This window comes from Triturus cristatus, chromosome 3_2 (assembly GCF_964204655.1).
Source record: "Triturus cristatus chromosome 3_2, aTriCri1.1, whole genome shotgun sequence".
In the NCBI taxonomy this organism is placed as follows: Eukaryota; Metazoa; Chordata; class Amphibia; order Caudata; family Salamandridae; genus Triturus; species Triturus cristatus.
This window is the reverse complement of record NC_140584.1, coordinates 617,964,571-617,987,660: the sequence shown is the minus strand read 5'-3', so window position 1 is coordinate 617,987,660 and position 23,090 is coordinate 617,964,571. Positions and strand designations below refer to the sequence as shown.

Genomic DNA, 23,090 nt, shown 5'->3' with positions numbered 1-23,090 from the left:
CTTCTCCCCTGTCTCTTGGTATGCCCTTCTCCCCTGTCTCTTGGTATGCCCTTCTCCCCTGTCTCTTGGTATGCCCTTCTCCCCTGTCTCTTGGTATGCCCTTCTCCCCTGTCTCTTGGTATGCCCTTCTCTCCTGTCTCTCGGCATGCCCTTCTCTACTGTCTCTCGGCATGCCCTTCTCTACTGTCTCTCGGCATGCCCTTCTTTCCTGTCTCTCGGTATGCCCTTCTTTCCTGTCTCTTGGTATGCCCTTCTCTCCTGCCTCTTGGTATGCCCTTCTCTCCTGCCTCTTGGTATGGCCTTCTCTCCTGCCTCTTGGTATGGCCTTCTCTCCTGCCTCTTGGTATGGCCTTCTCTCCTGCCTCTTGGTATGGCCTTCTTTCCTGTCTCTTGGTATGCCCTTCTCTCCTGCCTCTTGGTATGGCCTTCTTTCCTGTCTCTTGGTATGCCCTTCTCTCCTGCCTCTTGGTATGGCCTTCTTCTATTTTGCTTGATAAGTGTTCAATCTCTTTATTTCCCTCAGTATGGCCCCCTGGCCTTCTTCCTTTTGATGTATTCCTGGATTGTCACTGATACAGTGTTGGCCTCTTTTCTTTCATCATAGCTGCACTGGTGTACCGCCTGCCGCTGTCCTGGGTAGGGCAGAAGCTGACCTGGAAGCTGCTCCACGCCGGACTGACCCTGGCTGCCTTCATCCTCTCAGTTGTAGGCCTCGTAGCCGTGTTTGCGTTCCACAACAAGCAGCAGATCCGAAATCTGTACTCGCTTCACAGCTGGCTGGGCCTTACTGCAGTCCTGCTCTTCTCTTGCCAGGTGTGTTCTCTTTACATTTCTTTTGGCATGCAGCAACCTAAAATGCACCTGCCTGTTGCAGCTATTGCCTCTTTATTTGTCAAATAAATGAAAATGTATTATCAGAGTGGAATGTTTATTAAAACCATTACACCAAACATTAGAAAAAGCTGTAAACATTACAATTTCTGTGATATTATCCATCTTTAGCCACAGTATGATTAATTGTTAAAAGAGAAAAGATAAAGATTTTTGAAAAAAGAAAGAACAAGCATTGGAAATGCAATAGGTCTCGCATTTGTTGCAGTTGGAGCTATTGGCATTGTAGATGGCAATGTTTTGTACTTGTGCAATAGGTCTTGTATTTATTAAAGCTACGCTTACGCAAGTTTAAGCTATTGGCATTGTAAATTACAATGCCTTTAATGTTTTTAAAACGAAAACAAAAATAAAAGGCATTGTTATTTGCAATGTCAATAGCTCAAACTCGCGTAAATGCGAGACCTATTGCATTGCCAACGCTTGTTTAAGGAAGCTGTTGAAAAAGAACTTGAGACATTGCTGAGGCATTATATCATTGAGTGATCTACTGGTCCCACACCATGAGTTTTACGCATAGTGGTAGTGCCTAAAAAGGAGAGTACAGGAGCTGTATGCATCTCTGTTGATCTGCGTCATGATAACAAGGCAATTAAAAGAGAACGACATCCAGGTCCACACATTTCCGATATGATCACACAGCTGAATGGTACCAAAGTCTTCTCCTGCCTTGATCTGAACAAAGGATATCACAAATTGGAACTAAAAGAATATTTCAGTTATATTACTACCCTTTCTGCCTATATTGGTTTGTTCAGATATAAAAGATTACGTTTCGGCGTCTCATCAGCTGCAGAACTGTTTCAAGATGTAATTTGCCATAATAAAGCCTGTAAAACATGCTTTAAATTACAGTGATGATGTATTGGTCTTTGGGATCATTATAAACTCTTAAACAAGCGTGCTATTTACTTGCTGATGCAGGTGTAATTTTGAATGCAGAGAAGTGTGAATTCCGCAAAACAAAAATCAAATTCTTTGCCCATATTTTCTATGATGGGGGAATGACTCCAGATCTGGCTAGAGTACAGGCCTAGTAAGTCACCTGTCCCCCACAAGATGTTTCACACCAAACCGTGGGTAACTGTTCCTGAGTGGGCCCAATAGTTGTCCACAGGAAAAGAAAAGTGGAGAAGGGAACAGGGAAAAAGGTAGGTCTAGACCCCACAGTGTAGAGGCAAGCGCAAGTCTTGTCACTTGATGCCCTCACACATCCCGAGGGATGTCATGCTTCATCATCGGGCGTTGCTCCTCATTGGGCCGGCACTACAATGCCCTACGGGTCCCCTAAAGGGTAGCTTTAGTGGAGATCTTTTGATAACGCCATAGGATGAGGGAGGGTGTGAGATTAAGGGTTCGTAAGGGAAGGTGAGTGAGTGAGTGATAAAACTGGCTAGGGGATGCAACAAAGAAGTAGATTTAATGTGTAGGTTCACCTGACATGTTAAAATACCTGTAGGTTTTGTGTTATTGACTAAGCAATAATGTGCCTCAGTAACTCTTCGGTCGACATGCTTTGCACCCTAAAAATGGTCATAACGATCCCCTGCGCTTCCTCAGGACCAATAACGTTATATTTCACACATCTATGTTGGAAATGTTTTTAATAATTTTGTGAGCTTCACAAAGTTGCCGAGAGTTTTTTTTAAAGCAGGAAAAAACGTAGATATTACGCTGATCTGAATATAGATCAGTGTAATATCTACAGTAGCAGTCAGATACTTGTTCAGGATCAGTTAGTGCCAGACCCTGTTCGTCCTCTACCTCCACTATCACATCTGCCTCTATGTAGGGGCGTCACAGTGCTGCAAGGTTTGCGGCAGGGCGTTCTCTCTCCCTGTAAGTGTGCACTTTAGAATATTTCCCTACGTGATGCACCGCACTCTGTGCAGTTTTGTGGAATACATCAATCTTAATTTCACCGGGATACGGTTGTCAGCAGACTCCTGATGCTGCCGCTCTAATTCAGTGATCTACGTCTCTAATCGGGTCAATTGTCTGCGCAGTGACCAAAGGACCTCTGCATGTTTGGTAACGTAACCTCGCGTAAGTAAACATTAAACTCCTTCTAAACTGTGACAAATTTGTCGACTGACCCAACATTGATGTGGAAGAACTCCTCTATCACCAATTCCAGTTCTTCACGAAATACTGTAGCTATCAGAGAGAATGGGGGAAATTGCCAGAAGAATGCAGTCGATTTTGGTGTGCACAGTGTGAGTTCCAGCAATATTGGTGAGTGATCAGAGTAAGTCGTCGGTAACAGTTCACAAGGGTGGACCCCGGATGCCAATCCCACAACATAACCCATTAGTCTGTGTGTATGAATATTGTGCACTGTAGAATAGTGAGTATATCCCCATCCCGTGGGGTACCTATGATGCTATATGTCTTTTAAGCCATCTTGGACAGATATGTCTAGAAGAGGCCGAGTGGCCACTGAGGGTCTCTTGGGTGGGACCATAGAGTGATCGCAGGCTACGTCTAATCCGCAATTAAAATCACCATCCCAAAACTGTAGTAAATTGCCCCATTGCAGGAGACGTGCATGTAGTGAATGATAGAATTGTGTGTCATCGTAGTTTGGCCCATACAGCCGGACCAACAGGACCGCCAAATCAGCCTAATAACATCTCGCCATCACAAAACTGCCTCCTCGGTCTATCCATGCCTCCAGTAAGCAGACTCCCGACCCCCTACACACCCAGATTAAAACACCATGAACATGTGTGGTAAATCTTGCTGCATAACGAGCGCCCTGCGTTCTACATTAGTGCAATATTGCAACATCTATACTACGTCTCTTGCGATAAGCCACCACCTTCTGTATCTTTCTGCAGTCACTCAGGCCCCTGACATTAGAGGTAAGGAAGTGGAGCAGCGGTTGGCTCGTTGTTCCTATCGCTGAGTAACTTGTGCTATCCACCAACAAATACCTGGTGTTTCGCAGCCACTCAGCCAGTCCTGCAGCATGTAACACTCAGTCATTGCCAGCAACTACTGAACATAGACACCAAACATAACCCACCCCCCACCCACGCTATCAAGACCGCGCTGCGGAGCGGTGTTTTTTCCTCGCTCTCGTTAGTCAACATCAAGTTGGCGAGCGCGAACATGGAAAATCTACCTGCTGGTGAGATTTCTCAACGTGGGTGGTCAGATTTCTCACTGAGAGTGGTCACGTAAGCTCGCAGCCGCTCGCGTTGATAAACCGTCCGTTCGCGTTGAGAAACCTGCAGCTCAAGTAAAAATGTACTCGAGCGGCAGAAAGGAAGCAGCGCCCGCTTGTGCTGTGCATGGTGCAGTTCGTAATGAAAATCCCTGCGAACGGCATTTATCTAATGCACTTCGCTGCTCGCGGAGTTCCGCGTAGCGTGGCAGAGGTTTTGTTTGCCCTAAGCAGAGTTCCGCATAGCGGAACACAGCGAACTACGCCCAGTGTTACAAATATAGTGGGTGCCTAAAGCATTAGCGTAATAACATTCCTAGCATATCAGTCTCAGCTTAACTCAATCATTTATCTTCAACCACACCCACACATATTTACGAGCTTTCTAAACTAAACAACCAGGAAGGTAGCCTGTGGAATCTCTTTGCAGTAGACTTTTCAACCCTTGTCTTCAACCCCTTGGCCTCACTAATTGTCCTTCACTATCTTCTGTACAAAATGTACACAGATGACATCAAGATCATCCTCCAGCTGAGGACCATCTGTGGATGTCAGGGCAACAATGCAGTAACATCTTCTGATGAATGACAGGCAGTTTCTTCTGCCCAAATGGATCAAAAACAGAGGTTTAGATGCAGAGTGGATAAAAAAGAAACATTTCGTAATGTTTATATTCCCTGGTGAGGTCCTGACACGGTCAACTTAGTAACAAACGCAGACTTGTGTTTCATTCTGATACTTTGTTTGGCTCACTGGTAGACAGCTTGAGCAGAAGTATGTCTTCCCAAATCAATGTGCTCTAGAAAAAGTCAAGCTACCACTAAAAGTGAGCACTGTTACTCTACACAACACAGAAACTTACAATTTAGACATTCACCAGAAAATACTAATTTAATATGCGCAAACATAGGGGCAAAGACATTAAACTTGAAGGTACCATTTATGGGACACACTCAACATCAGGTTAGAAGCCTAAAAAACGTAATGTTCACAAAAACCTGAAATCCACACCAGTCAGTCAAACCTCTTTTTAGTATTCAGGATATTCTCACCCCACAGGGTGCAACCCATTTACCCAAAAGGCACAACACAATCTCAGGCCTGTTCTCAAACCTGTTGCAGAGCCTTGCACGCAATGCTTGACTTTCTAAATCAAAACTGATATCCATATCATACATTTTGTATCATAGTTTGAAAGAGGATGGGGGGCGTGGCTGGCAGCCAAGCATGGCGGTCGTCTTTTAGACGAGCTCCGGACCTGGGCGCATCACATCCTGAGTCGTACCCGCTAACCGCCGCAGGACAGCCTCCTAAGAGCGGAAAAGGCGGCTGTGGCGAGTGAGAGGACTCGGTGCAGCCGGCATACCGGAAGAGCCGGGATCGGCGGTGGTTACGTCCCCGGAGGCCGGGCGGGGCAAAGGGCAGCTCGGAGTGGAGGGCTGAGTCGGGACACCAGCCTGCGCCTGGAAGAGCTGCCACGCTTCGCCGCAACTAGCGCGGGACCGCGCAGCCGGAGCGACTTTGCTGTGGAACGCATCGGAGGCGAGCGGAGGTGGTAGACACCGCGTTCGAGGAACTGCGCAAGAGGTGGAAGCAGGCAAACGGGGCCAGAAGCTACGCAAGCTCTGGGATGCGGGCGGCCTACTGCCTCGCAGCGCAGCGAGAAACAAAGCGGCGAGAGCCTTGTCGGGACACGGGCAGTGCGGGAGACGCCGGCCTGGAGGTGGTGTGCAGGGAGTGAAATGGTGCAGCACGAAAGTACTGGGCAATGCTCTGGAAAATGGCGGTGCCCGAGGCTCTTGCATGGATGGGAGAGAGCCTGTGAGACCACACAGGGTGGAATAGCAAGTGCAGGGCCCATGGCAGAGAAGAGGGCAGCCAATATCACCTGGTGAAGATTCCCGGCTGAAACGAGATGACACCACAGGCTCAACTACGTCGACGAGACTGCAAGAGGGTGACGTGTAACAGATCGGAAGGAGGCTGTATGACGAGAGGCCACCGAATGCTGTGGGTGACAGCGTAATTCTCAACAACCACGGTGGATGAAACGCGAGGCCGATGAATTGGCACTTTGTGTGGACTAACGCAAGGATTACGCCGCCTACCACCGCCACGTGGCAAAGAACGAACACATCGGGGTCCCGCCCGGCTGAGGGGGCGACAACATGGCGTGCAGGATATAAACGGGCGTGGGGGACAAGTGTAAGCAGCCGGCCTGAACGACGTGAACCGGTGCCGGACCCATATGAAAGCAGCGACGCTGTAGTGAAATGCCAAGAAGGATGCTACGGAGAGTGCTAGTGACGCAGGAGAAACACGCGGGAACGCGGGCATTTAAGCTACCTGTTGCTGAATCGTCTGCAGTATGGGGTGTAAGGGAGTAAGGCAGCACGACCAGGGAGGACAAGACTGTCCCGGATACGGCGGATCCTACCGGTAACAAGGCCGGACCTGAGGGCGCGGTGTTGTCTGCGATGTCTGTCCCAGTGGATAAGCTGGATCTCATTCTACAAGAAGTACGAGATTCCAGAAAGGCGATAGAGCTAGAAATAGGGACACTGTCTACTGGCCTTGGCTTGCTCCGGGCAGACCATACTAAATTGGCAGACAAGGTAAAGGTAAATACTGCGACGCTGGAGGGTGTCGCCCCGAGACTAGCACAGAATGAAACTAAGGTTATGCAGCTGCAAGAACAAGTAGCCACCCTGTTGGATCGAGTGGAGGATGCTGAAGGAAGAGCCCGGAGGAACAACATACGAGTCATTGGCCTACCAGAAAAAAGTGAAGGGAATGATGCGTCAACATATATGGAACAGTGGTTCCGGGATCATGTCACCAACGAAGGGCTCTCCACGCAATATTGTATAGAGCGCGCGCACAGGATACCTATGGGTCGCCCAAAACCGGGAGCTCCACCTAGACCGTTAATAGTGAAATTGTTGAACTTTCAAGACCGGGACCTTTTACTGCAGAAAGCCTGTGAATCATCTCCGATAAATTTTGAAAACACAAAAATCTCACTATACCCGGACTACACAATGATGGTTCAGAGACAGCGTTCCTCCTTCCTGGCAGTCAAGACAAAAACTCAGAGACCTGGGCCTGAAATATGCCCTGCTTTTCCCGGCGCGGTTAAAAATCCTACATGAACAAAAATCCTATTTTTTTGAAAGCCCAGGAGATGTGGACGACTGGTTGGAAGTGATGGACCTAACGAGCGCTGCACCGACCGGCTCACAGAGCTCGGCGAAAAGCGGGAACAGCACGGCGACCTCACCTGGAAAAAGACGACGAAAAGTGAACAGGACTCCTGCGAGGCAGTACATCACGAAACAGCAGATGGAACAGACCAAAGCAAAGGCACTAGTAGCCGCGGCCGCCCTCGCGAACACCTTGGAGGCGACGGCTCGGCCCTCCTCAGAAGAAGAAGCCACGCACGAATCCGACTCTGAAAGCAGCGTTGCACTGTTCCCATCTCCGACCCCGCAAGTCATCAAAGACTTATATGGCTGATTGTACCCGCAAGTATATCTTCTGTAACTGTAGAATGGTTCTTTGTAACATGTCCGCGATATTGGCGGGTCTACTCACATTATCCTTTATTAAGTTGGCCCAGGTTCTGTAGTAAGCTTAACAGTATTGTTGTACGGGAGTACGCCACATGTGGAGCGCTAGCGTTGTCCCCCATATGGCAAAGGCACTATGGAGGACCACTGAGTTTTTTTTCTTGTTTCAGTTAAGTTGTATGGTCCGGTATAGTTGGGTGACCAGACCGAGTATTGGGTTGCTAGGGGGGCGGGACGGTCTCACGGTACGGAAAACGTTGGGTGGGCCATTGCACCTGCGAGTCGCGTTAATCCTCCCACAGACACAAAGGTATAGCAATGACATCGCAGGGTAACTACACCATAATAACGTGGAATATACGGGGCATGGGAACAGTGCAGAAGAGGCATAGGATACATGCGCAGCTACAACGCCGCAAAGCACAAATAGTATATCTGCAAGAATCCCATATGATGGATAGCGAAGCGGTGAAGCTGCGCAAAAAATGGAGGGGACAAATCTTCTCCACCTCCTACTCCAGCTATGCCAGGGGAACCACAATTTGGGTGAGGCATGGTGTACCATTTCAAGCCACGGAACAAAGGGTGGATAAGCTCGGCAGATACATATTTGTGAAAGGAACACTAGATGGTCAATCTGTAGTGCTTGGCACGGTGTATGCTCCGAATTTGGAACAAGATAAGTACTGGGACGTAGTGAGTGGGGCACTGGCAGGATGGGAATCACAGCCATGGATATTGGGAGGGGACTGCAATGCAGTGATGGATGTGGCATTAGATAGGTCACACCCACCGCTGCATGGAGCAGGTGTGTTTAGGCAAGCTGAGGCGCTAGATAGATGGGCAAAGGGCTGGGAACTGTGCGATGTGTGGAGGACGAGACACCAGATTATTCCTATTACTCCGCAGTGCATGACCTACACACAAGAATAGACAGGATATACTGCTCCACCAGAATAGCAATGCAGACGCTCCACGCCACATACTTGCCAAAAACCTTCTCGGACCAGAACCCACTAGAGGTCATTGTGGCCTGGGGGAAGGTACCCACGCCAGTCCCCACATGGCGGCTATGGCCGCAGATGCTGGAAGACCCAGTGACCTTTCCGGGACCATTGACCATTACTTTGCAATAAACAGCAACACGGCGACAAGCAGACTGATAGAATGGGATGCTTTTAAAGCGGTGATAAGGGGGAAAGCAATCAGTACGACAGTGGGTGTCAGGCAGGAAATACATAAGAAATTAAAGGAGATAGAAGATGAAATGGGAAAGCTAGAGCAGGAAGCAGTCACACGCGCTGACAGTAAGGGCCCGCTGCAGGAAGCAAGAATAAAGCATGCAGAAACACTAGACGCTGTGGGTCATTGACTACCAAGCATACACAAAGAGAGCCCACGCGGAAACGTACAGGTCTGGCGCATTGCTTGCTAAGTTGATCCGGGATGCTCCCCCTACAGTGGCTATACATGAGATTATAGCACTGGAAGGAGATAAGGTACATACCCAAGCAGACATTAATGCAGCTTTCTGCAATTTTTATGCCACATTGTACAGTGCCACAGACCACGACCTGGAGTCCCAAACAACAGACTTCCTCTCTAATTTTACATACCCAAGGCTTACAGCGGAGGCGCAGAAAGGCCTTATCGGGCCCATTACACAATCTGAGATACGTACCGCCATAAGGAGCCTCCCACGAAATAAAACCCCTGGCATGGACAGGCTCCCAATAGAATTTTATAGTACATACGTGGATTTACTAGTCCCTCAGCTGGAAATGTTGTACAAAACTGTGTGGAAGGAGGGAGCCCTGCCGCCCACAACAGGGCAAGCGTTAGTTATATCACTCCCGAAGACTGGGAGAGACTCTACTGATATGGCCAACTATCGGCCGTTGTCCCTACTAAACACAGAATACAAGATCTTAAGTAAAGTGCTGGCTAACAGGTTACTGCCCTCCCTGTCTAAGCTCATACATATTGATCAAACCGGGTTTTTACCGTCACGCAGCAGGTCCTTGAATATCAGGAAATTGCACCATCTTATGTCGGAAGCCCCAAGCCGATACCCACACACGGGCTGTCTCTCACTTGACCTAAGACAAGCTTTTGATTCCATAAATTGGGAATACATGTTTCAAGCCCTGGGTAAATTTGGGATACCGGAGGGATATATCGCGTGGCTACGTCTACTATATAAGGCCCCTGTAGCTAGAGCCCGCACGGGCAACCACATTTCAAAAGAATACACAATACATACAGGGACTAGGCAGGGCTGCCCCCTGTCACCTCTTATATTTATACTGGCTTTGGAACCGCTGGCAACAACTCTGCGGAAAGAGTTCCCGATGCGGGGCATATTACTGGGACACACACAGCACCTTTTTTCGGCATACGCAGACGACATTCTTTTATATCTACACGACCTCAACATGCCTCTAGCTGCAATACACGACACGTTCCGTCGATTCGCCACGGTGTCAGGATTAGCCATTAACATAAGGAAGTCACATGCTTTCTTTTTTACAGAGCATACAAGGACTGAACACATGGACTTTGGAGACACACATATAGAGGTGGCCCCGGACACCTTTAAATACCTAGGTATACAAATTTACAGAACGCATGCAAATATGCTAGATGGTAACTTACACAAAGCAATCCGCGCCCTGCGTTCCAGCGTTGTGTTCTGGACGGCACTACCACTGTCTGTGAAGGGAAGGGCGGCCCTTGCAAAAATGGTGGTCCTACCGAGACTTTTATATTACTTTACTAATTTACCATTAATGGTGCCGCACACCACATTCAAATTATTGAACACGATGCTCATTGAACTAGTCTGGGGTAGGGACAGACGCCGTATCAGCTTTAAAAAGTTGCAAGTAGGTACACGTATGGGTGGACTGGGAATCCCAGACTTACAAGCATATTATTACGCCTGTCAATTGCAGTGGCTATCTTACTGGACGGCGGGCCGCAACTTGCAGGAAATTGTGTTCACAGAGGCAGACATAGATAATGGTAAACTACATGCACTGCTGCTACCAGGTGGTAGGCCCCCGAGAGACCCCCCCTCTACTAGCCACGGCACTTCGATGTTGGAAGGCGGCATTGCAGTATACACAGCCGACCAAGGCATAAGCGGGTAACATCCCTTTAGTGGGGACCCCCCTGGAGAGTGGCAGCATTACGAAGCGCACATTGATGCCATTGTCAAATGTGGGGATTGCCACGATGTCGGATTTGTTCGGGGATGGGATACTACTTGACCATGACACATTCGTTAACGAAACCGGGGCCCCGGCACAGTTGTATCTGGTGCACGCTGCACTGACACAATACGTTAAAACACATTGGGCCCCGCGCAGGCAGGAGCCCCCCACTAATGACCTGGTTAAAATGGTGGATTAAATGGGAAGGGGTCGGCCACCTTATAAGATGGCTCTATACTGGCATCAGCGCACATACAGTGGCCCCTTTGGACACACTGAAAGCTGTATGGGAGGGGGGATATAGGCAGGAACTTCACAGATAAGGAATGGATAAGGGTATTAGAACACCCAAGGAAGACATCGAGGAACACGAAATTCAAATTCATACAGACTATGGTACTGCACAGGGCCTACCTCACTCCACACAGACTAGACAGAATGTTTCCTCAAACACAGCATCACTGTCCGAGATGTTGGTTAGAAAGCGCAGACCTAATTCATATGTTATGGGCCTGTCCAAGATTACGGGTATACTGGGACACCATAAGGCATAGAATAGGAGAAGCGGCATACCGTGAAGTGCAGGATACGGTGGAGGAGTGCATTTTAGGGCTGCATAAACAAACGTCCAAATATAAAGTGCAATAACGTTTTATGGATCTAGCACTTATACTAGCTATACGAAACATTACGATGAGATGGAAGTCACGGAAATCCCCGGAGGTATTGACATGGCACACGGAACTAATACGCTGGGGCACTGCAGAGAGAGTAACACTAGGTAGGGAAGAGCTCAAAGGGTTACGAAAAGTACCAATAGCATTGGAATGGGATGCTCTGCTAGAAGCCACAAAGTCCATAGACGAAGTTTAAGTCCCGCTATGCGTGCCATTACCAAGTGCACAGAAGGATAACCATGCCCCGACGACGAAATATGCACAGGATGTATTAAAATACATGCAAGCGACCATGCAACAAACCTAGACTGATTCTTATGCATGCAAGGCAGGAAAGAGAAGTACGTGTTAGACCGGTAAGGGTGGGGAGAGGGGAGTTGGGCATAGTTAGAAATAATACAGTTGAAATATGATTGTAGTAAATGATCAATCTCTTGTAGTTCATATACAGACTGTTAAATAGCTGCATTAAGATATTATATGTACCTGGGTTGTAGTGGAGAACTGCAGCGGACATATGTAACCATGTTTGGATTTCAAAGACGTAGCAAGCTGTACACACTGTTGTGATGTAAATGGAAAAGAAATTTAATAAAGTATGTTTAAAAAAAAAAATAGTTTCAAAGAGGATAGGGCAAGAGATTCACTAATATTTATCTTTTTTTTCACAATTCAATATCTATGTTCAGCAATAACATATCCCTCAATCATAGAATTAGAAAAATCCAAAAGTTCATTACATAGCACATCTTTAGAGAAACTGTATCACATAACAATATAAAAACATTCAAAACCCTATCTAAGCATGGTTGTCACTTATACTCTAGTTATCAGACTTGGAGAGGGAAATCTCTAAAGATAATATAATCTCTTATTTGACCATCAATTATGCTTTTATGTTTTCAAGTCGCCAAACCCCTCTTCATTTAGGCAGTGGTCTCTTGGGGAATTATTAACTATGTACACATAGTTTCGGCTTCTTAGCAATAGCCTTCATCAGGATTTGGCAAAATAGTTTGGTTTTATATGTTCTTCACAATCTTTTCCCTGTGTCTTAATACCCCTGCTGACCAAATTGAGTCATACTCTGCAAATCACTTTACCTCACTATGCCTTATTTAATTGAGCATCCAATTTCTGAGACCACCTAGATGAAAATCAGCAAAGAATATCTGATGGATTAAACCTAGCTCCACATACTACAATAACAACAGCTTGAAATGCATGCATCCTAAACACGTGACTTGTGATCTCAGGGGGATTGGGGGGGGGGGGTTTAATGGAACTGTACAAGAAATACACTGGTGACACCGCACACGTTTAATTAAAAAAGTTTACATTGGTTCAAACCTTTAAGGAACTGGAAAAGGAGAGGCAAAGCTTAACAGAAATGATTAGCAAAGCCTTGAAATTTAAGTTTAATATTTCTAGCTACAATCAACAGTTCTCACCTCCGGTGGTTTTGTTTGTGAGAGTCTGGAATGCTCGGAAGTGAATATTCGTGGTATGAAATGTTGGTTTGTTCTAAATATTCAGGTGCTTATTAATTTCACAATAGCTGGTGTCATAACACATTCGTATGCAGTTCATTCACTTGGACACATAGATGCATTGCACTTATTATTCTTATATCTTCTGTGCCGTTAATTTGAACCTAGTATGGTATCTCCAAAGGATAACGCACCTGCAGGAAAACCAGTATATAATCTATAGATCACATGTTTTAATCGTGGCAGAGCCTACTCCAGCAGTCATCCTTCCACGCTGATAAAATCTTCAATGCTTGGTAAATACAGCTTCTGTTCACACAGCGCTTCAATGCACTGGTAGATTTATGTATGCTTAAATAATTATAATGTTTATAATAATGTATATTTATTTTCCAGAGATCATTTCAAAACAAACACTTCAAGAAGGTTCTTAATTTGAGAACTCTAGAGGCATGAACGGGAAAGAGAGTTAATGGTAACAGCACACCCGAGCACTATAAACAAGATGGCTTTCCAAGAGAGAAACCAAATGTCACTCATTTTGTCATCGCCTGAAGCATGAAAGGCTGCGCTGCCTTGCCAGGATTGAATCCAGACTTTTTTTTAGACTGTACACAAACTCCCTGAAGGGGTCTTATTAACACACTGAGCTATACTACACGTAGTGCAATGTGTAATATGCGAGCGTCTCCTAGATTTCCACAGCAGGCACTCGACCTACAGACCTGCCTTACTGAGTAGCCTATGGTGTCCAGCAGCATAGACGACGGAGATCTGTACAGTAGGCACCTACAACACCCTGCTGGAAGTACTGAAACACGTGATGTGCATGTGATAGGCTGATCTCCTCAGCAGGCTCTTGGTCCGGGTTTGGAGCACGAGAGTTACAGCAGATTAGACACAGAAAACGGAAGCAGGCACCTTACCCGCGGAACTATACCAATTGATCGTGAACTCGGGTTACAGTTTGAATAGTTATTTCCTCCTCTCTAAAAGGGATTACATCGGTGATCCAGTCTGACTGGTGGGACAGCTCTAGTATTAGAAGCCAGAATTGTAAGAGTTGTGAAATGGATATGGAGCTAAATCCCACAACAATGTCAGGGAGTCTCTGACAGGGAGTTAGCCTACATTATTAAAAGCGCCCATTGAGAGACCACATATGACCCATGTCACGGCCTTTTAAAGAACATAGGGTTGGTTACAGGCAGGGATAAACCTCCTAGAAATGGAGGCTAGAAAATACAGTCTGTCCTTTCGCGCCTACAGTTCTACAGGCTATCTTTGAACCTGTGCGGGGTGGCAGATCTGAGGCTTAACTCACCCATATCCAGGAAACATGGTATATCCCGCTGATCTATCCAGAAATAGTGCTAGTTCTCACCGCACATACCTCCCTGTCCCCTCTATCCCGCCTGGAGTGGTGTGAGGATAAATTATCACAGGGGAGAGGCCCGCTGCTCCGGCTCCCGGGCCGGGGCCCCCGCAGCTCTTCTCCTCGCCTCCTCTGGCTTTCCCCTACTCATCCTGGTTTTATCTCCTGTCGACTGCGGGAGGGGGGTATGGTGGTGGAAGTGGGAGGCCATGAGGCAGAGAGTGGCGTGGCGTATCTGCGTATGACACAATGACGGGGCACTGGAGCAGGAACCATTTGAGGGGGAGGTGTGAGGGGGTGGGCAAGGAAGGGGTGAAGGTACCCGCTCCTGGGAACATGGGTACAGTAGCTTGGGCAAACCCCGGTACATCCTCGAATTCTATACTTTCTAATGACTGTCAGTTTGGTGCGAATACCATCTTAATTTGTACAATCTGAATACTAAAAAATGAAGCAAAATTGGTCAAAATGCTGGAAATTATTGCATCCAAGTTTACACCAGCGCAAAACATGGAGATACCTGGTATTTCCTTCTGGTTTTACAGGAAGCAAAGCAAACACATTTTGCTCCACTTTTCAAATGCGTTGAACAAGACTACAAAGGTGCCAAATTCAGCTTCCTTTGTGAGCACTCGATAATCACACAGCAGAAAATACAGAACAAACTGTATTTTCTCTATTTGTGCCCTGGTGCAAACCCCATAATGGAATACGCCAATCAGCAGAAGTAAAACAGGCACTCGGCATGACGTATTTGCTCGGCTTTTTCTGCCGGCCTCGCCTGCTAAAAGGTTTCTTTTCTTTATAGGGCCATGTGTTTTTGAAACACATGGCCCCGTAAAGATAACAAACCTTTTGCGACCAATGTAATTCAGGTGAGCCCGTCCAAGTGGGACGGCTCAAAAAGCCGAACAAATACATCATGCACAGCTCTGTTCCAACGGCTGGCCACTGTTTACCATAAACGGTGACGCCAGCCAATGGAACGGAGGGGCGGAGCTTAAAGCCCCTTACAGCAAATACGTTAACGTTAAATCTCGCCAGCGAGACTGCGCATGCGCGCAGCCTACGCCAGGCGAGACCTAAAAAGGACGTTCATTAGGCACTGGGACTGGGTGTGTGCCAATGTTCTTAGCTGTGAATGACTGTAAGTTGCAGTTTTAAATCACATCGTGCTCTGTTCTTGGGGGTTAAAGTATGTCAGGGGTGTCCATGGAGGGTTCAAAGTGTCAGTGCATAATCCAGGTCTTTAAAAAGCTTTGTCTCTGTTACTGCTTCTTTCCTGTGGCTCTTACTCTGGCTTCAAAACTTTCCAGGAACTTTACCACCCTGATGTTAAGCTGTATAAATTTAGGGTTCAATACTGCAATGTTCAAGCAGCTACTTGGTTAAAAGGGCACCGCAACCTCCTTCTTCGATCTCTTAGCACAGCGGGGCAGAGGATGTGCATTAGGGTTTCTTTTCTACGACACTGAGTCTACAGTTTGTCTTGACTGGCTTCAGCCAGTGGGGTAGTTGTTTCAGAGTTGGCTGGGTTACTAGGCGGAGGTGCATGAGTTTGAGTTTATAATAGTTAAAAAATCCTTGCTCAAAGTATGCTTGCTGATTTAAAGTGTCGTAGGAGTTGATACTTTGCCATGCATGTGCACACTTTGCCAGGGTCTCTTTGTCTTCTTGCAGCGAAATGAAACTGGTAGATCTATTTAAGGTTTTTAATTACTCAGCTGTTGAAGTCCTTGCTCTCCATAAATCGAGGGCTTGTAGCAGCTGCTAAGCATCACAGAAATCATGTCTAAAAACAGATATTGAGTTTGGCTGGTTTATATCAATCTATGCTTGTGCTGCTAATGTGTTATTCTCTGCTAATCTGAATTTATTACACATTTCTAGGAAGCTGCACTTTATGGCCATTGATTTGTTTTATCAAGCCTAGCTCTAGGCATAGTTGGGCCTGCGATGTGTAGTTTGGGAGTATATGTATGGCCCGATATGTATTACCGATTAGCAGACCCCGCAACGTTGCCACCTTTGTTTTGGATCATTATTTCACAGCCATACAAAATAAGCAGGAGTAGTTTTGTGGCAATGCCTTGTGAAGGGGGCCCATCATTGGTCCTTGTAAGGATTTCGACAAGGTGATAAAACCAAAGGTTAGAGAGGCAGCTTTGGTTGTCATTGCATCCATGTGTGCAAAGAAGGTGCTTCTTGAATATCCCGAGATGTTTCTATTTTGGCTGGACTGCTAGTCTGACCCCTTCTATCCACTATACTCTGGATGTTTTCATTTTCTTACTTTGTTTTGTTAAGATTCATTTCTAGTTCCTGCTGCTTGGTGAAGATTGAGACAGTGTCTAGGACCTGTTGCAGGCATACCGGAGCCATGCTCAACAGAAGCAGGTCATCTGCGTATAGTATATGGGTAAGGCGGTGGCAGCCAAGTTTTGGTGGATAGGCATTTACGGAGTCCAAGTCTGTGGATAAGCTTGAAAGGTAAATGTGAAAAAGAAAAGGGGCGAGCACACACTCTTGTTTCAGCCCGGCATTTGCGCAATATTTTCCACGAGAGTTATGAGCCGCTGCCCAATTGAACACCCAGCCAGGTGTCCGTGTAAAGGAGTTGGATGGCCCTCATGATTCTCAGTGGTACCCCAAGGCTGGTGAATTTTTCCCTTAATAATATTTGGGGGACTCTGTCAAATGCTGCTTTGAGATCAATGAAGCGGGCATATAAAGATGATTTTAAGTCAAGTTCCTTCTAAATGCAAAGGGTCAAGGCAACAAGGTTGGATAAAGTTTCCTGGCCAGTAAGAAATGCTACTTGGTTCCAAGGGATAAATGCCTAATTGTCCACCCATTCTTGTAGGTCTTGCAGCACTAACGTTGCGTAGTATTTGGAATTGTTATCAAGGAAGGCTATTAGATAACAATTTACAGGTTTGCCTCAATCTCTCCTTTCAAAGATTGGGTGGATTATTGACCCCTGCCAGGAATCTGGGACTGTTTGCTGGAGATTCACTGCACTAAAGAGAAGGGCGAATTTTTTTGCCCAGAGCTTGGGATCAATTTTATATGGGGCGCAAGGGAGTCCATTTTGGCTGGGGGCACCATCGCATCAGCACCTCCGTATTATTTTTTTCTATCTCTTTTAGATTAATTTATTATGCGTCTTTTTCCCTCTTAAGTTGCTTCAACTTTGATTTTGCCATGACTGTTCCTGTTTCCTGGGGTGGTGGCTCATCTCGCTTGGTCACGTCTCCAGGGGAGTCCTGCAAGTCAGGTTGTCTTATTAGATGATTCTGAGTCAGGGGGCTGGCATTGACTTGGTGGGGCCCTTTGGCTGTGGTTGCCATTGGCTCTTCTCGCCTAGAGGAATATTTTCGTATGTGCTGAGACCATACTTGCTTATGGTAGCCCTGAATATCGTGGTGTGGTCATTGTTTAGCCCAAAATTATTTTCCAGAAGGCTCGAGAGTCTCTGGAATTGCATGTATGGAGCATCTTTGCCGAGAATATGTGTGAGTGCTGTTTCTTGGCGAACCACACCTTCTTGTACTCTGTGTAATTTCCTGACTTTATCTTGCTGTTCCTTCACAAGGTGATTACATTTTAATAGGCGGTAGTCCCGATTTAGTGCCCTTTAAGCCTTGATGATATTTTGTATCATCCATGGGGTGATTCTCTTTTTGGTAGTTAAATATATAAGGGAGATTTTCTTTTTTCTGTGCCTCGTTATCAGGATCATACAGTGCTGCTCCTAGTCACTGATGGCATTGGACACTTTATTAGGGCGTTCTTCAAATTAATTTGTGCAGTCGGCTAGGATTTCGACCTGCCCTAGTGCCAGCCAATGCAGCCGCGTCAGGTTTTCTGATTCTACTCCAGAGGAAAGCATATTGACTGAGGAATGAGTAGGTTAGTTTCTATTTTCTGTTGCAAAATCTAAAGGGGAGGGGAACAGAGGCTCTCTCAAAGGGTTTGACACTGACCTCAAAAGAGATTACAGGACCACACCCTCCAGTCCTGTAAGTAAATAAAGTAAGCACTGACTGGTTTTGAGGTCTCAGACTAAATGAGTAGAACTCCATAATCAAAATGTAGGGAATCGATCGCTGGTTTATTCAATACTTTTTATTCATAGGCCAACACGTGTTTCACGACAACATGCTGCTTCATCAGGCCATGAAATTTAAGTTTCACATTAGCTGTTAAAGAATGCTCATAGCATATACTCTGTAAATCACATGCAGTCTTTATTTGATGTATTAGACGCTCACGTTTTTGGTGCAATGGCCGAACGCCGGTTTTTGCCAGGGGGTCTATAGTCTTCTTTAACTAAACTTTGATTACCAAGTTCTACTCATTTAGTGTCAGACCTCAAAACCAGTCAGTGTCTATTTTCTGTTGATTATGGCTACTTTCCTCACGTTCTTTGTTTTTGAAATCTGTAATGCATTCAAAAAGAGCCAATGACTCTACTGTGTAATCTCTAATGGTAAAGGGCCTTTTTGAGGTGTATGTCCAGGCCAGGCGTAAGTGAGTCTCCCAAGAATTACCCAGCTCCTCGAGAATGTAACTAGATCCGCTAAAACTAACTCAAGACAAGGCTGGAATGATGTTAATTGGTCCATTTCCAAACGTTTGGTCTAAGGAAATGTGGCTGGATCACACAGTAAACTGTGTTCCTACAGTGAACGAAAATAACCTGGGTTTAATCCTAGATAACGAGCTTTCAACTTGGAGGATCTTGCAACTCTCAAATGCTTTATTAAAGCCCACTTGTTTCGTTGGCTTTACCCAGCTCTTTATGCACTCGCATTAGCATAGTTTGACAGCTACTGTTGGCACCTCTCAGCGCCAAGCTACAGCAGCAGATTCATGTAGTTCAAGTGGCCCCGGCATAAGATTCACTTACCTGTAATGGTGGCATCAGGCAATTTTTAGCACCAATATAGAAGGCACTGCGTGGTAATGCTGGGGCAGGAGCTTCAGGTTCAGATGGAAATCTGCCAAACGTATGTGTGCTTTGTGTATTGTTTTTATTCAGAATGTTTTGTCTGCAGGGATCCAATTAGGCACAACAAGGCATTTTTTTAAGCCCACTATGTATGTGTTATTGCCATTGAGGCTTGGTCTATATATTCTGGTTACTATGTTACTCAAATTATTATTGAACGTTAATACATATTCTCGGCAAAATAATACATTGTGCAGATTATAGTGAAAGTATCACACTCACGTTTAGAAAGTTTTCCTTTAGCATCGTATTCCAGTGAACGCACTCATTTTTAGATTTGAGAACTTTATGGTGGTGGATATCTACTTTAATGCCCAACACTGGTATGATTATGCGTCCATGTAGGTTTTCCCTCTATAAAAAAAATTCTACATTAATGTTATCAATGAATGTAAGACTTTATCAGTAAAATGGTAGTAGAAAATCTTCTTCTTTCTATCAAAAATGCTAAACTTAATGGAGAGTCCCCCAGAAGAACTTCCTCCACATTATTTCTATGGCTTCAGAAATGCCACCAGTGGATTCTCCTCCCAGCTTCGCATTACCTCGGGAAATCGGCGGACTTTCCCTCACCAACCAACTGTTTATCAAGCTTTCTGCCTGTAAGACTCATCACTTCAAGCAGTGACTCGTTCTCTTACTGTTGCTTAATGTCCATTACATCCTCGCCCTCTGCTTCCGGTTACTGCTGGATTTCTCCTCTTTTGTAAGTGTCCTGCCCTTTTACTACTTTTCTAACTGCTTGCAATCTCTCCCCGCCACCCATAACAATTGGGTTTTTATTTTGTAGACTCTTACAACTGGCTTTTATGTGGCAGTCTTTCAGTGCAGTCTTCTCTCTCCAGCTCCGTCTGGTGAGATGGTATGGATTCCTTCCTGCAGTTTCTTCGACTCTTCACCGTGCAGTCATTCTTGCTATTGTGCTCTTTACTCTCCCCTTTTCCCTAGCACTCTATCCTGGTCGCCTGGCTACAATCTTGCAGTCTCTCACCACTAACTGTGGCCACGTGTTCTGGCCATTGCTTTCACATTACTGTTTTCTATTGACTTTATTTGCTGTTTTTTCGTCTTTTCCATGGCCTCTTTACACACTGTTATTTTATTGTTGAGTCTACCCTTATGTTTCTCTTTCTCTTTGAGGTGCCTTGTTCTCTCCAGCCGTAGCCGCATCTCTTTACAGCTTCATCATATATCATTATTCTGTTTTCCTGCCATCTCTTTGACCATTTTTTTGTTTTTGTTTGTAGTGGATGTCGGGACTTTGCGCCTTCCTCTTGCCACTGCTGCCTGCCTGGTTCAGCAGTGCCTACAAACCAATCCACATGTGCTTTGGGTCAGCCATCTTCACCCTTTCGTTGGCTTCTGCCATTGCTGGAATTAATGAAAAGCTGATATTCAGCCTGTAAGTAATGCGTCTTTTAAGCAGTATGGGTGATAGAGGGACGTTAAAGCTGTATTTCTGAAATAAAAAGTTCTCACTCATGGTCCTTGTCTTGGGAGGTCTTCCAGGCATCAGACTGAATTATGAAGATTTTACATTAGGGCTCCCAGTCGACACTAGATGGTGCCCAAGTAGCTCCTGTTGTGGGGTTGGTAAAGTCATTCCTCGAAGTGATGCAGCTACTGTATAAAGATGCTGCTTTTTTGGGTAATGTTGGTTCCTCTTTTCTGGATTCCAGTGTAATGAAGACCGGATCAAGCAGTTAGTTCAAGTTCATCTTTAATGAAATGTAAGCATTGCAGGGCAAACTGGACTTTCACGTCCTCTCTATCCCTCCACTTCATCCTCTTCAGAATGTAGTTACCTCTACCATTCATACCATCACCCTTGAACTTTCCAACTCAAACAAGGTACGCCCAAAGGAAGGTTGGAGGAGGAAACTAACTAAAAGGAATATATGCAAAGGGGAACAGATGAAAAAGTGAGAAGAGAGAGATCTAACACATTCCATCCCTTTGAATAAAGAAACCTAGAATGCATTCAGTCTTGTAATATCCCCCAATAGGGTTTTCTCTTTTGAGACATATTCTTTTAGCCTGTCAGCCACTGGTCCATTGAAAATAGGATGGCTATGCCCAGGTTCTGGTTGAACACGAGGATGGCTGTCTAAGATCCATCGGAGTCAACTACATGGAATTATCCTTGACAGCCACCATATGTCTATGGTTCAGTAAGACCAACAAATTGCTTCCTTTGTCTGCTTGTAATTCTATTACTTCAGGCTTTTCTTGCTGGGTTTCCGATTGTTGATCGAACATAATACATCTGGCAAATCCACCACATATTCCAACAGGTACCTTCCTTGATCAAAACACGTTTTTCCGCCCCTGCTGCGAAGAGGGTCAGGTACACCTTAGGACAGAGGGAATCTTGGGATCTGAGCAGCACTAAAACATAAAAAATCCTGGTGATAAGAACACTGCACCAAGGAAGTTGGCGAGCCACCAGCAGACATCTGAACAAATACTAAAGCAGGAGCGATGTTTGTGAGAGGCTTGATGTCGGGTAGTAGATCAGCACACCAAAACAGAGCCCAAGTACCTATGGGATAGAATATATGTGCAAAATATCTGTAAGCATCAACTTGTGACCCCTGTAATGAAGACAGGATTGAGCAGTGAGTTCAAATTTAGCTTTAATGAAATGTAAGTGTTGCAGGAGAAACATGACCTTCACTCCATCCCTTCACTTCAGCCCCTCTAAACAACTTTGATAGATCCACGCCTTGCCGACTCTGGCACTGTGGCATTGCCTCAGCGCCTTCTCACTCCAAAAGATTATATTCCAGTACTATGTAAGGTGCAGGCTCAAGCGTTTGTGGCATGTGGTCCAGCACCAGCAATTCAGAGCTTAATCTTTCTCGGATACCTGTAAACAATTTCTTTTTAAGTACTGCTATGAAGAGTGGCTGAGACTCAGATGTCGATATTAGATCAAAGGAAAGGCATAGACCTTGGAGAATCTTCTACATCCTAACAATTCATACATGGGTTTATTAATTGAACGGCAACATTTCAGTGGTTTTCATGTCTCCCCTGAGTGGGAATTTCACGAAGATTTTGTTCCATCTTCAGAGGAGTATAATTCATTTGCAAGGACCATTCAGAAAGCTGTTGAGGCCAGAATTTCATAGTGACTTGCATGTAAAAGGTAACTTGTGGACTGACTTTCCATTGTACCACAATGTTGCAATGTGTCTAAATTACAGCAATCCAAACACAGGCCCTCTAAAAAACAAGCTGGCTCACTCTGAGTGCACATCCCGCAATACAGAACTTGGTGGTCCAAGCATAATCTGAAATAAATAAGTCTTCCCCTCTGCACTAGAGAGGCAACCAAATAAGATGGGTATTCTAAGGAGGAATTCATTTGCCATTGGCAGTTTGCCCTTCTGACCCATGAGTGCTTTCTGCAGGCTTTGCTGGTACTTCCACACTATATGGGAGAAAAAGAACAGGCAACTTAGCCGATCATGACCTAGTGACTTTTGTCTTGTTTGGGAACAAACATGGCATTTCTTTGCGTATGTGGTGCACGCCTAGAGGGCACAGACTGGCATATCCACTCTTCACACAGGAATGGCGAACATTCACTTGAAACAGCACCTCAGCAGGATCATTCTCCGCAGAAATGCAGAGACAGCAACTGAAAAGGGTTGTACCAGGGAACAGCATGCATGGCAACAAAAT

At 45.7% G+C, this 23,090-nt stretch overlaps 1 protein-coding gene across 3 annotated transcripts in view; it reads left to right on the top strand.

The window, feature by feature from the left end:
• CYB561A3 (cytochrome b561 family member A3) overlaps positions 1-23,090 on the top strand; it is a 163,538-nt gene that overhangs the window by 103,425 nt on the left and 37,023 nt on the right. For all 3 annotated transcript variants that reach the window (XM_085648515.1, XM_085648514.1, XM_085648517.1), the window contains 2 exons: positions 605-813; positions 20,648-20,802. In XM_085648515.1, the coding sequence (XP_085504641.1) occupies positions 605-813; positions 20,648-20,802 (364 nt within the window). The remainder of the gene's footprint in view (positions 1-604; positions 814-20,647; positions 20,803-23,090) is intronic.